This window comes from Neomonachus schauinslandi, chromosome 9 (genome assembly GCF_002201575.2).
Source record: "Neomonachus schauinslandi chromosome 9, ASM220157v2, whole genome shotgun sequence".
Taxonomy (NCBI): domain Eukaryota; kingdom Metazoa; phylum Chordata; class Mammalia; order Carnivora; family Phocidae; genus Neomonachus; species Neomonachus schauinslandi.
Window position 1 is genome coordinate 115,574,395 of NC_058411.1, and position 15,454 is coordinate 115,589,848.

At 37.0% G+C, this 15,454-nt stretch overlaps 1 protein-coding gene across 1 annotated transcript in view; it reads left to right on the plus strand.

The window, feature by feature from the left end:
• HERC2 (HECT and RLD domain containing E3 ubiquitin protein ligase 2) overlaps positions 1-15,454 on the plus strand; it is a 258,118-nt gene that overhangs the window by 73,983 nt on the left and 168,681 nt on the right. Inside the window, exons 15-16 of the mRNA XM_044918185.1 lie at positions 8,705-8,956; positions 14,712-14,905. Of these exons, the coding sequence (XP_044774120.1) occupies positions 8,705-8,956; positions 14,712-14,905 (446 nt within the window). The remainder of the gene's footprint in view (positions 1-8,704; positions 8,957-14,711; positions 14,906-15,454) is intronic.

Genomic DNA, 15,454 nt, shown 5'->3' on the forward strand with positions numbered 1-15,454 from the left:
CCTCATGTGGCTGCCCCTTTGTCCATCTTTAAGTGGTGTGCACCTTAGGGTCCATGGCAGAGGTTAAGAAGTTACAGGACTTCTAACATCTTTTACCCGCATCCAGAGAGCTAGTTAACAGCTATATCCTCCCTATTTGGGCATTTCATTTTTTAATAAAAAAATGAGTTACAGTGGAATAATTGACATTCTGAATTGTTTCTAGTTATTATATATTTCCTCATGTTCAGCTACCTTTGATTCTCTGTGGTAACTTAGAACACTGCTTAGTCTATGTGGATTCTAGTATAATGCTACATTGTTGGCTTGTTTTTAATTATACTTTTGTATTTGTGTTCATTACTGAGATTGTACTCATTTTGCTTTTCCTTTGAAGGGTACATTTAGCAGGTTTGATGGTTAGAATCTTACTGATTTTTAAAAACTATTTGTTAATATTGTGAGGGTCTGTCTTCAAAATTGTGGGGATCTGTCAGAATCAGCTGGGGAGCCTCTCTGTCTGCCCTCCTGCAGAAGTTGAATGGCACATTGGGAACTGACTTAATTCTGGGGATTACTTTCTTTTTTTAAAAAATTATTTATTTATTAGTTTCAGAGGTAGAACTTAGTGATTCATCAGTTGCATATAACATGCAGAGCTCGTTGCATCAAGTGCCCTCCTTAATGCCCATTACCCAGTTACTCCTAACCGCCCCCGCCAGCAACCCTCAGTTTATTTCCTCTAGTTAAGAGTCTTTTATGGTTTGTCTCCATCTCTGATTTCCTCTTATTTTTTCTTGTATTCATCTGTTTTGTTTCTTAAATTCCACATATGAGGGAAATAATCTGATATTTATCCTTCTCTGACTGACTTACTTTGCATAGCATAATACCCTCAAGTTGCATCCACATCATTGCAAATGGCAAGATTTTATTCTCTTTGATGGGGGAGTAATATTCCATTGCATATATATACCACATCTTCTTTATCCATTCATCTCTCGATGGACATATGGGCTCTTTTCATAGTTTGGCTATTGTGGATGTTGCTGCTATAAACATTGGGGTGCATGTGCCCCTTCCAATGACTATGTTTGTATCCTCTGGATAAATACCTAGTAGTGTGATTGCTGGATTGTAGGGTAGCTCTATTTTTAACTTTTTGAGGAACCTCCATACTGTTTTCCAGAGTGGCTGTACCAGGTTGCATTCCCACAGGCACCGTAAAAGGGTTCCCCTTTTTCTGCATCCTCAACAACATCTGTTTTTTCCTGAGTTGTTAATTTTAGCCATTCTGACTGGTGTGAGGTGGTATCTCATTATGGTTTTGATCTGTATTTCCCTGATGCCAAGTGATATTAAGTGTTTTTTCATGTGTCTGTTGGCCATTTATATGTCTTCTTTGGAGAAATGTTTGTTCATGTCTTCTGCCCATTTCTTGGTTGGATTATTCTTTGGGTGTTGAGTTTGATAAGTTACAGATTTTGGATACTAGTCCTTTATCTGATAAGACATTTGCAGATATCGTCTCCGATTCTGTAGGTTGCCTTTTAGTTTTGTCAGCTGTTTCCTTTGCTGTGCAAAATCTTTTTATCCTGATGAAGTCTCAATAGTTCATTTTTGCTTTTGTTTGTCTTGCCTTTGGACACGTGTCTAACAAAAACTTGCTGAGGCCAAGGCCAAAGACGTTGCTGCCTGTGTTCTCTAGGATTTTGATAGATTTCTGTCTCACATTTAGGTCTTTCATCCATTTTGAGCTTATTTTTGAAACTGGACAGTGGTCCAGTTTCATTCTTCTGCATGTGGCTAATTTTCCCAACACCATTTGTTGAAGAGATTGACTTTTTCCATTGGATATTCTTTCCTGCTTTGTCAGAGATTAGTTGACCATGGAGTTGAGGGTCCAATTCTGGGTTTTCTATTCTGTTTCACTGATTTATGTGTCTGTTTTTGTGTCAGTACAATATTGTTTTGATGATTACAGCTTTGTAATACAGCTTGAAGTCTGGATTTGTAATGCCTCCAGCTTTGGTTTTCTTTTCAACGTTCCTTTGGCTATTTGGGGTCTGGTTTAGGATTATTTGTTCCAGCTCTGTGAAATATGCTGATGATAGTGTTTTGATAAGGATGGCATTAAATGTGTAGATTGCTTTTAGATAGCATGGACATTTTAACCATATTTGTTCTTCCAATCCATGAGCATGAAATGTTTCTCCATTTCTTTGCGTCTTCCTCAGTTTCTTTCATGAGTGTTCTATAGTTTTCAGAGTACAGATCCTTTACCTCTTTGGTTAGGCTTATTCCTAGGTAATTTACGGTTTTTGGTGCAATTGTAAATGGGATTGAGTCCTTGATTTCTCTTTCTTCTGCTTCATTGTTAGTGTATAGAAATGCAACTGACTTCTGTGCATTGATTTTATATCCTGCCACTTTGCTGAATTTCTTTATCAGTTCTAGCATTTTTTGGGTGGAGTCTTTTGTGTTTTCTACATAGAGTATCACGTCATCTGTGAAGAGTGAGAGTTTGACTTCTTTGCTGATTTGGATGCCTTTTATTTCTTTTTGTTGTCTGATTGCTGTGGCTAGGACTTCCAGTACTATGTTGAACAGGAGTGGTGAGAATAGCCTTTTGATGTATTGTTGGATCCTATTAGCTAGTATCTTGTTGAAAATTTTTGCATCCATGTTCATCAGGGATGTTGGTCCGTAATTCTCCTTTTTGGTGGGGTCTTTGGTTTTGGGATCAAGGTAATGCCAGCCTCATATAATGAGTTTAGAAGTTTTCTTTCCATTTCTATTTTTTAATCAGCTTCAGAAGAATAGGTATTAATTCTTCTTTAAATGATTGGTAGAATTCTGTTGTGAGGCCACCTGGACCTGGACTCCTGTTTGTTGGGAGATTTTTGATTACTGCTTCAGTTTCTTTCCTGGTTACAGATGTGTTCAGGTTTTCTATTTCTTCCTGTTTCAGTTTTGGTTTTTATGTTTAGGAGTGCATCCATTTCTTCCAGATTGCCAAATTTGTTGGCATATAGTTGCTCTTGATATGCTCTTACAATTATATTTCTTTGGTGTTGGTTGTGATCTCTCCTCTTTCATTTATGATTTTATTATTTGGGTCCTTTCTCTTATTGACATATCTGGCTAGGGGTTTATTGATCTTACTAGTTCTTTCAAAGAACCAGCTCCTAGTTTCATTGATTTCTTCTGCTGTTTTTGATTTATATTTCATTGATTTCTGCTCTAATCTTATTATTTTTCTTCTCCTGCTGGATTTAGGCTTTATTTGCTGTTCTTTTTCCAGCTCCTTTAGGGTAACGTTAGATTGTGTGTATGAGACTTTTCTTGAAAAAGGCCTGTATTGCTATATACTTCCCTCTTAGGACTGCCTTTGTTGCATCCCAAAGTATGTGAACTGTTGTGTTTTCATTTTCATTTGCTTCCATGTATTTTTTTTATTGTTTTTTAGTTTCCTGGTTGTCCCATTCATTCTTTAGTAGGATGCTCTTTAACCTCCATGTATCTGTGTTCCTTCCAAATTTCCTCTCGTTATTGAGTTCAAGTTTTAAAAGCGTGTGGTCTGAAAATATTCATGGTATAATCTAAGTCTTCTGGTTCCAGTTGAGACCTGATTTGTGATACAGTATGTGATCTCTTCTGGAGAATGTTCCATGTGCACTCTAGAGGAATGTGTATTCTGTTGCTTTAGGATGAAATGTTCTGAATATTTCTGTTAAGTCCATCCGGTCCAGTGTGTCATTCAAAGCCCTGTTTCCTTGTTGATCTTCTGCTTAGATGATCTTTCCATCTCTGTGAGTGGGGTGTTAAGTCCCTTACTATTACTGTATTATTATCAAAGTGTTTCTTTAATTTTGTTATTACTTGGTTTATATATTTGCCTGCTCCCAAATTAGGGGTATAAATATTTACAATTGTTAAGTCTTCTTGTTGCATAGACCCTTTTATTATGAATCAGTGTCCTTCCTCATCTCTTATTACAGTCTTTGGTTTAAAATCTAGTTTGTATGATATAAGGATGGCTACTCCAGCTTTCTTTTGATGTTCATTAGCATGGTAAATGATTTTACACCCCCTTACTTTCAATTTGGATGTGTCTTTGGGTTTAAAATGAGTCTTTTATAGACAGCATATTGATGGGTCTTGTTTTTTTTAATCCATTCTGATACCTTATGTCTTTTGATTGGAGCAATTACTCTATTTACATTCAGAGTAATTACTGAAGGATATGAATTTAGTGCCATTGTATTACCTGTAAAGTTGCTGTTTCTGTATATTGTCTCTGTTCCTTTCTGGCCTTTGTTACTTTTGGGTTCTCTCTTCGCTCAAAGGATCCCCTTTAATATTTCTTGTAGGGCTGGTTTAGTTTTCACAAATTCCTTTTGTTTCTGTTTGTCCTGGAAACTCTTCATCTGTCCTTGTAGTCTGAATGACAGCCTTGCTGGATAAAGTATTCTTGGCTGCATATTTTTCCCATTTAGCATGCACATTGAATATATCATGTCAGTCCTTTCTGGCCTGCCAGGTCTCTGTGGACAGGTCTGCTGCCAGCCTGATGTGTCTACCTTTGTAGGTTCAGGACCTCTTGTCCTGAGCTGCTTCTATAATTTTCTCTTTGTCTCTGAAATTTGCTAGCTTCACTATTATATGTTGAGGTGTTGACCTATTTTTATTGATCTTGAGGGGGTTTTCTGGGCCTCCTGGACTTGAATGCCTGTTTCCTTCCCCAAATTAGGGAAGCACTCAGCTATAATTTGTCCAAATGAACGTTCTTCCCCCCTGCCCCCATCTTCTGGGGCCCCCTATTATCTGGATATTATTTTGCTTTATAGTGTTTGAGTTCTTGAAATTTCCCTTCATGGTCCCGTAGTTGTTTTTCTCCCCCCTTCTCAGGTTCCTTATTTTGCATCATTTTTTCTTCTATCTCACTGACTCGCTCTTCTGCCTTCCTTATCCTCACTTTGGAGCCTCCATTTGTGACTGTATCTCAGTAATAGCATTTTTAATTTCGGCCTCATTAGATTTTAATTTTTTATTTATACAGGGATTCTCTACTGTCTTCTCTGCTTTTTTCAAGCCTAGCCAGTATCTTTATAATCGTTTTAAATTCTAGTTCAGACATCTTACTTATATCTGTTATTGATTAAATCCCTGGCAGGGATTATTACCTCCTCTTCTTTCTTTTGGGGTGAGTGTCTCCATTTCGTCATTATGTTGAGAAAAGAATAGAAGAAAATGAGAGATTAGACAAAAATAACAACAGAAAAAAACAAAACAAACCAGAAGAAAACAAAAACAAAACAAAATAAGAAAAAATCAAACAAGAAGTAAAACAGAACGAAACAATAAACTAGATCCTGGGTGTATTTTGGTCTGTTTGTTAAGAGAAACTATATCCCAAAATAGCAAAGAAAGATAATTTTATATATATATAGAAAAATAAAATAAAATACAATGAAAGTAAACCAAAAATTATATATATACAAATATTTATATATATATGTAAAACATGTATAAAAATAAAAATTACCCATTCATCTGTTGAAGGGCGATGGATAAAGAAGATGTGGTCCATATATACAATGGAATATTACTCAGCCATCAGAAAGGATGAATACCCACCATTTGCATCAACATGGATGGGCCTGGAGGAGATTATGCTAAGTGAAATAAGTTAAGCGCAGAGAAAGACAATTATCATATGGCTCCACTCATATGTGGAACATAAGGAATTGCATGGAAGACATTAGGGGAAGGAAGGGAAAACTGAAGGGTGGGAAATCAGAGAGGGAGATGAACCATGAGAGACTGTGGACTCCAGGAAACAATGTGAGGGTTTCAGAGGGGCAGGGGTGGTTGGGGTAGCCTGGTGATGGGTATTAAGGAGGGCACGTGCTGTAATGAGCACTGGGTGTTATACACAAATAATGAATTATGGAACAGTATATCAAAAACTAATGATATACTGTATGGTGACTAACATAATAAAGAAAAAAAATTAAGAATAAAAGAATTGAAAAAATAAGAAAATTAGGTGAATGAAAATAAAACTGGAAGACTAAAGAATAGAAAAAACCCCACGAATGCTATATACTGTATTCCCCAAGAGCTGAAGTTTTGCAGTTCTCTGTCATCTGTAAACTTGGTGCTCTCCAGTTGTTCCTGCTGGTCTTTTGGTGGAGGGGTCTGTTGATCAATTCTCAGGTGCCCTTGCCCTGGTGGATCTGTGCTTCCCTTGCCAGGGTGCTGGGCTCAGTGTATGTGGCTCTGGATTGCAGTGTGTGGCGCTGGTTTGCTCCTTGAAGGCTTTCAGCACTGATGGCGGGATGAAAATAGTGGTGCCTGGATCTTTATCCCTGGAGCTGAAAGTTGGTGTCCCTCACTCTTCAGTGAGTCCTCACAGAAAAGCAGTCAATCACTCTGTCTCCCTGTTTTTTGTCCGAACTCTGTGTTCACTTAGCCTGTGACTGACTGTTTTTATCTCAGGCATGTGCTGGAGTTTCGGGTCTCTGCAAACTTTTATGGACTCCTGAGATGTGGATCCATGCTGTTCCTTCTCGGAGTTTGTGGGGCATCTCGCTGAGCTTCTGCCTTTTGCCTAGACCCTGCCCGTAGAGCGGTTGTGCAACCATGCAGCAGTTCTCAGTTTACAGCTTATAGCAACACAGAGCCGAAAGCTGGCACCTAGACTTGCTGTTTTCATTCGGCTTCCCCACTCCAATGCCTGGGAACTCTGCCCCACTCAGCCACTCCCATTCTTCTTGTGGCCTCCGGGATCCTGAGACCATGCTGTCCCACCTGGGATTCCACCCTGCTTTGCCACCTGAGTACTTTTAATCCAGTGATGTCCCCCACTGTAGCAGACTCATAAAAGTTCCGATTTTGCGTCCTACTGCTTATAATACTTTGCAGTAGCCTCCTTAAACAGGCAGTTCTCTCTGCAGTTTCCTCAGATACATCACCCTGGATACCAAGTCTCGGCACCTCCTACCTTCCAGAAAGTGATTGCTTTTCTATTTTAGAATTGGAGCATTTCTTTTCTCAGATCTCCTCTTTTCACAGGTGTTCAGAATGATTTGATAACTATCTAGCTGAATTCCAGGGACCAGACAAACTTAGGGTCCCCTACTCCTCTGCCATCTTAGCTCCCCTCCCTGGGGATTTCTTTAGTGAGAGGAGAAAGAATATTTCAGGCATCTTCATGTCCACATAGGCCCCCCCTCCCCTGAAGGGATAGACATAGAGGCATCTTACTTCTGCTACTGTAAGTCTTGGAGAAAAGATGGGTCTCATCAGTCATCTTAAAGTTCTCTTCTTCTGGCATGAAGCTTTCAGTTTGACATCTTGTTGTTTTTAAGTGTCCATTGTTGAGTGATTAATAGATTTTATAAGCCTCTTAGCCAGAAAGTCTTTTCTTGAATAAGTCATATTAGGGTTTGTTCTTGAATTCTTTGTGTGAAACTGCTACGAAGGTAAAGCTGTTTGAAGTTTTGACTAAATTGCTGTGATTGGAAACTATGCATGCTATTTACCTCACATTGGTATTTGGTCATATAGGGAAATGTCCCTGCTACATAACTGTGTTTTTTGAGACGATTGGTATGGTAGAAGCATCCTGACCTGTAAGGTCAGGTTCTGGGGTAACAGGGTCACTGAAAACATTGGAGAAAGTGGGAATTGCCAGCTGGGCTAGGTGAACAACAGGCATTTGGCAAGGCATATAAGTGTATACACATTCTTTATACACATTCTCTGATGTTTGTGTATGGGTTTGCTGCATTGAGCATTGGTGTGTTTATGTCATTGACCACCCGCTAGTGTATCATCTACAATTTTTGATCAGGGATTGGCTGTTTTCACAAATAGAATATTTGAATGCCACCTTGCTTACGTATTGTCTGTGGCTGCTTTCCTGTGACAGGGGAATACTTGGATAGTTGTGACAGAGACCACATTGCCCACAAAGCCTAAAAATACTTACCATCTGGACTTTAACAGAAAGTTTGTTGATCTCTAGTTCAGATTATTTAAAATAGAATGGGAACTTAGTCACTTATGGAGCAATCTCATTTCTTCTTTTACATTTCTTCTCATTTCTTTTCTCATCCTCTATAGGTTTTACCAGGTATTTTTTTTTTCAATAATTCACATTTATTGCATTTTTGCAAAGTTTTTAGCTTAGTTATCAGAGTAAAAAGAATCCAACCACATTTTTGTAATTTGTTTTATCCCTTTATGTAATATTTAACTAGATTATACTAACACATATTATTGGAAATAGATGCTGTCATGCAGTTAATTTGTGGTGAGCATGACAGGAACAGTGTGCAGACAGACCTGAGAGACAGTGGTCAGAGAGCTACAACATCTTGTGGTGGGCCAAGTTACGGTATTTTATGGAGGCAGTGGAGTTTTTGTTCTTTGTTCCTTACTTGGTTGAACTGAACCCAGTCGTTGAGCCCAAACTAGTATGGATCAGGACTTTATTATTCTTTTAGCTAAAACAAAAAGAAAACCTGGCTATCCTTTTTTTAATTGTTTTTGTATCAACCTGAAGTATAAACTAGATTTCATTTGGCCAGTATAGTGTTAACTAAATATATTAATGGTGTAGGTTTGTTATGGGTTATGTTGAGTATTTGAGCCATTTAAAAGTTGCATTAAGATGTACAGTTATTTTTACTTAAATATATTTGTGTTTTTTTAGGTCAGGTGTGGTCTTGGGGAGATGGTGACTATGGGAAATTGGGCAGAGGTGGTAGTGATGGCTGCAAAACACCAAAGCTTATTGAGAAGCTTCAAGACTTGGATGTCGTGAAGGTTCGATGTGGAAGTCAGTTTTCTATTGCTTTGACGAAAGATGGCCAAGTTTATTCATGGGGAAAAGGTGACAACCAGAGACTTGGGCATGGAACAGAAGAACATGTTCGTTATCCCAAGCTCTTGGAAGGCTTGCAAGGTGAGTGCAAATGTAAACTTTTAAAACTCTTTGAAGCTTTTTCTTCAGTAATCTTTTAAAGATTGCAGGATTTTTTTTTTTACCTAATATTTCATGAATGACTTATCATTAGAAGGCTTTTACTCACATTTTCATAGGTATAGATAATAATGGAAAATAGGTTGTCTTTATTAAAAAACGGTGTAGGGCACCTGGGTGGCTCAGTTGGTTAATCATCTGCCTTCGGTTCAGGTCATGATCCCAGGGTCCTGGGATCAAGTCTCACATTGGGCTCCCTGCTCTGCAGAGAGCCTGCTTCTCCCCCTCTCCTCTGCCTCTCTCTCTCTGTCTCTCCTGAATAAATAAATAAAATCTTTAAAAAAAAATGGTGTAGAATTATTCTCACCAGATTTCATTTGAAACTCATTCAATTTTACTAATATTGGTAAGTCCTTTTTGTGGCAGGCATCTATTCATCATTAAGTAAGCTGACCTTAGTGAGATGAACTTCTATTGGTGAGGTTACCGATACTTATAGTGTAGACATTGCTAAGATGACAGATACGCATGGTGCTGTGGGAATGTAGTGGGAGATAGGATTGGGTCCTTTGGGAGTGTTCTCACTTGAACTTATCCTTGATGGGTAAATCCTGCTTGTTTGATTTCAAGGGCATCCAGCATGCATTCTAGATAGAATGGGAGCCAAGGCATGTAGGTGTGCTTTGCAGATGCCTTCTGAAGTATGGGAGAGGTTGATGATAGGTGTATCAGGTGGCCTGTAGTGCTAAAGGGGGTGGGCAGGCTGTTTTTTAAAGTAGACTGTAAGTATTTTAGGTTTGAGTACCATACATTGTATGTCTCAACTACTCTTTTCTGCTGTTGTAGTCCAAAAGGAGCCATAGACAATATGTAAATAAATGGGCCTGGCAGTGTGATAGTACAGCTTTATTCACAAAAACAGTCCTTGGCCTGTGTTTGCATGAGGGATGAAGTTTGTTGAATCCCTGAGCTAGATTCTACTTTATGTTTTTGCTTTTTTGTCAAGGGAGTTTGGAATTGAGACTTTTACATGGGACTTGCTTGTTTCTTTCCCCATCATTATTATTTTAAAGCATATTAATACCTTGAGGTGCCTGGGTGGCTCAGTTGGTTAAGCGTCTGACTCTTGGTTTTGGCTCAGGACGTGATCTCAGGGTCATGAGATGGAGGCCCGCATTAAGCTCTGTGCTTGGCATGGAGTCTGCTTGAGATTCTCTCTCTCCCTCTCCTCCTCTCCCTGCTCATGCATGCATGTGCTTTCTCCCTCTCTCTCTAAAAATAAATAAATCAATAAAATCTTTAAAACATACTAATACCTTGATGACAAGAAGGTATTATGGTATTTATTATTTTCTAAGTGTCTGAGGTAAGTTGTGGGGTAATACAGTTGGTTGTATGTTATGGAGCTCTGTTTGAATTTTGTTAGCCTTCTTGTTTATATATTTTTTCACTTAGTAAAGGAAATCAGCTACATTTATTAGATACAGAGATAGCTTACTGTGAAAGCATTTAAATGATTGATGGTACAGTCATTTTGGCCATCACTATGTCAACGTCTCATAGGCTCAAGATAGAATTGTTCTCCTTACTCGGGTAGAATTTTGTAGCTGAATTATTTTTTACGTTGACATGACTGAAAATATCCCTTGTGTTGGTCATGTTAGATTTACTATTAAGCAAAAATACAATACTTTAATACCATTTAAATAGGAAAAATGTATTTGTATCATTTCACTTTGGAGAAAAAGATGTTGTTTTAGAAAACTTCCTTAATTAAGATAGCCCACAATCTGGGCTATAAAGCACACGTTAACATGTTTAAAAGAAGAGAGATCAAACTATGTCCTCAGACTGCAAGGGAATTAAACTAAAAATTGTAACAGAAAGATAGTTGGGAAATCCCCAAATGCATGGAGATTAAACAACAAACTTCCAAATAACACATGGTCGAAGAAAAAATCTTAAGAGAAATTTTAAAATATTTTGAACTGAATGAATATGAGAACAACTTACCAAAATTTGTGGGATGCAGTGAAAGCAGTGCTTAGAAGGAAATTAGAAGGCATATGTTAGAAAAGAAGAAAAATCTAAAGTAAGTAATCTTTGTGTGCAGGAAAGAAAACCATTAATAAAATGTAAAGGTGGAGTACCTGGGTGGCTCAGTTGGTTAAGCGTCTGACTCTTGATATTGGCTCAGGTCATGATCTTAAAGTTGTGAGATTGAGCCCCACATTGGGCTCTGTGCAGGGCATGGAGCCTCATTAAGATTCTCTCTCTCCCTCCCTCACTCCCTCTCTCTCTCTCAAAAAAAAAAAAAACAACAAAAAAACCCCCACTAAAATGTAAAGGCAACCTATAGAATATAGAATGGGAGAAAATATTTGTAAATCATATATCTGATAAGGGGTTAATATTCAAAATATATAAAGGATTCTTAAAATTTAGTAGCAAAACAAAAAGTGTACCTCTTAACCAATTTGATTAAAAATTAGGCAGAGTATCTGAGTAGACATTTTTCCAAAGATGAGTTATAGATGGCCAACAGGTACATGAAAAAGGTGTGTGCTCAATATCATTAATCATCAGGGAAATGCAAATCAAAACCACAGGTGAGAGAACACTTCATACCTGTTTGAATGGCTGTTATAAAAAGACAAGAAATACGAGTGTTGATGAGGATGTGGAGAAAAAGAAACCCTTGTGCAGTGTTGATGGGAATGTGAATTGGTACAGCCACTGTGGAAAACAGTAAGGAGGCTTTACAAAAAAGAACTACCATATGAACCCACAATTCCACTTCTGGGTGTTTATCTGAAGGAAGTATATATGTGAACTTAAAAAGGTATCTGCATCCTCATGTTCATTGCAGCATTATTCACAATAACCAAGATATGGAAACAACCTAAGTGTCCCATTGGTAGATGAGTAGATAAAGAAAATGTAGTATATACATATGATGGAATATTATTCAGCTATAAAAAAGAAGGTAATTCTTCCGTTTGTGATAACATGGATGGACCTTGAGGGCATTATGCTAAATAAATAGGTCAGATAGAGACAGACAAACACTGTATAATCCTACTTATTTGTGGAATCTAAAAAAAACAAAAACACCCCAAAACTCTCCCAAAACCCCCACCAAACTCATAGATGCAGAGAATAGATTGGTGGTTGCCAGAGGTGGGGGTTGTGGGGAGTGGGTAAAGTGGGTGAAGGTGGTCAAAAAGTACAAATTTCTAGTTGTGAAATAAGTCCTGTGGTTATAATATACAGCATGGTGACTGTAGTTGTTAACACTTTATTGTGTATTTGAAAGTTGCCAAGAGAACAGATCTTAAAAGCTCTCATCACAAGAAAAAAAAATTTGTAATTATGTGTGGTTATGGATGTTAAAAAAATATCCATAGTCTAAGTTTCTACCTTAGGAAACTAGATATAGGAGAGCATATTGAATCCAAAATAAGAAGGAAAGAAATAATGAGAATTAGAGAAGAAACCAATGAAATTGAAAACAGAAAATCAGTAGAGAAGATCAAAGAAACCAAAAGCTGGTTCTTTGAAAAGATTAAAAAAATCACTATACTTTAACTAGGCTAAGAAAAAAGGAAAACAGGACACAAATTACTAATACCAGAAATGAAAGAGAAGACATCACTACAGATCCTATTAACATTGTAAAGATGATAAAGAAATACTAAGAACAAGTCTGTGCCTGCAAATTTGGTAACTTCGATGAAATGAACCATTTCTTTAAAAGACACAATTTGTCAAAATTTATACAAGAAGAAATAGACAAACTGAATAGGCTTATATCTCTTAGAGAAATTAAGTCAGTAATTAATAACTTTCCAAAACAGAAAACACGAGGCCCAGATGGGTTTACTGGTGAATTCTACCAAACATTTAAGGAAGAAATTATACCAATTCTCTGTAATCTCTTTCAGAGGATGGAAGCAAAGGTCATACTTCTTAATTCATTCTATGAGGCCAGCATTACCCTAATACCAAAGCCAGACAAAAATATTATTAGAAAAGAAAATTACAGACCAACATCTCTCATGAATATAGATGCAAAAATCCTCAACAAAATATCAGCAAATCAAATTCAACAATATATAGAAAGAATTAAACATCACCACCAAGTTGAATTTATTCTACATATGCAGTGTTGGCTAGTTAACCATTCAAAAAACCAATTAATGTAATCCATCAAATCAACAGAGTAACAAGAAAAATCACATGATCATATTAATCGATGCAGAAAAAGCATTTGATAAAATCCAATACCCATTCATGATAAAAACTTTCCGCAAACTATGAATGGAGAGAACTTCATTAACTTGATAAAGAAAATCTATAAAAGTCCTACAGCTAACATCATACTTAATGGTGAGAAACTTGAAGCTTTCCCACTAAGATAAAGTGCAAGGAAAAGATGTCTCATCTCACCATTTCTTTTCAAAATCATACTGGAAGTTCTAGCTAATGCAACAAAACAGCAAAAGGATATTAAAGGTGTACGGATTGAGAAGGAAGAAATAAAACTATCTTTGTTCGCAGATGACATGAATGTTTATGTAGAAAATCTGAAAGGATCAACAAAAAAGCTGTAAGTAATAAATGATTATAGCAAAGTTGCAGGATACAAAGTTGAAATACCAAAGTCACTTGGTATATACCTTAGTTCCTATATACCAGCAACTAAGAAGTGGAATTTGAAATAAAAACAAAATACCATTTACAATAGTATTAAAAAAGTGAAATACATAGGTATAACTCTTAACAAAATAAGTACAAGACCTATGTGAGTAAAGTTACAAAAGTGATGAATGAAATCAAAGGAGAACTAATAAATTGAGAGATATTCTGTGTTCATGGGTAGGAAGAATGAATACTGTCATTTCTTTCTATCTTGATCTATACGTTTAATGCAAGACAAACTGATTCTAAATTTTATGTGGAGAGGCAAAAGACCTAGAATAGCTAACACAGTATTGAAGGAAAAGGGCAGGTTGAAGGACTGACACTACCCAACTTCAAGACTTAATATAAAGCTACAGTAACCAAGAAAGTATGACATTGACTAAAGTATAGAAAATAGATCATTGGAACAAAATAGCTGAGAAATAGACCCACATAAGTATAGTTAATTGATCTTTGACAGGGGAGCCAAGGCAGTACAATGAAGCAAAGGTAGCTTTTTCAACGGTTTTGGAACAAGTAGACATTCACATGCCAAAAAAAAAAAAAAAGAATAATTGGTAATGGGCGAGGCTATGCATGTGTTGGGGTGGGGAGTATAAGGGAAATCTCTGTGCCTTTTCCTCAATTTTGCTGTGAACCTAAAAATATTCTAAAAATAGAAAGTCTCATTGAGGCAAAAAGAATATACTTTGCGTGATTATACTTGGGACAGGAGAATATGATTTAATTAATTAAAATACACTTGTCTCTTTCTGAATGAAAATATGAATAAGGAGAAAAAAGTAACTTTTTTCATACTAAGGTAAGGAAAAGATCCTTTTCATACCTTGGTATTATTTAATTTTCAGGCTATAGGTCTTAATAAATTATAGCTAGTAAAATGGGTTTTAATAACATACATGAAGCAGAGGAATTATGCATAATATTAAAGCAATGAATTATCCTTTAGAAGTTGACATTAAATACCTCCTGACCTGAATGACCTAAGCAGAAGTCAGGTGTGAAGCTGTATTGTATCACTCTTTCCTCCTAGGGAAGAAGGTAATTGATGTGGCTGCAGGCTCCACCCACTGCCTGGCTCTGACTGAGGACAGCGAGGTCCATAGCTGGGGGAGCAACGACCAGTGCCAGCACTTTGACACCTTGCGTGTGACCAAGCCAGAACCCGCTGCACTGCCAGGACTGGATACCAAACACATAGTTGGAATTGCCTGTGGACCTGCTCAGGTACTGAGTAGATAGGTTGGTTAGGTATTTTGTGGAATTTTGGCTTCCTGTCTTCATTGCTAGTATGTAGAAATACCGTTGACTTGTGTTTGTGGTCCTTGTATCCTGTAGTTGTAGTCAGTATGTTGAAGAGTGGTGAGAGGGCACATCCTTGTTCCTGATCGTAGCAGGAAAGCATTTTTCTAGTCTTTCACCATTAGCTAGGATGTTAACGGTAGGATTTTTTTTAGTAGATGCTTTATCAGATTAAGGAAGTTTCCTTTAACTCCTACTTTTTTGAAAGTTTTTTCTAATACTGAATAGATGCTAAATTTTCTCAAATGCTTTTTTTCTTCTCAAATGATAAGATCATGTAGTTTTTGTTCTTTAGTCTGTTTATATGGTAGAATATGTTAATTATTTTTCAAATATTGACCAGACCTTGCATTACTGAATAAACCCCACTTGGTTATGGTGTATTATTCTTCCTTATATATTGCTTTTTTTGATTTGCTAATTACGTTGTTGAGGATTTTTCTGCTGATGGTCATCAGAGATAATTGGTTTGTG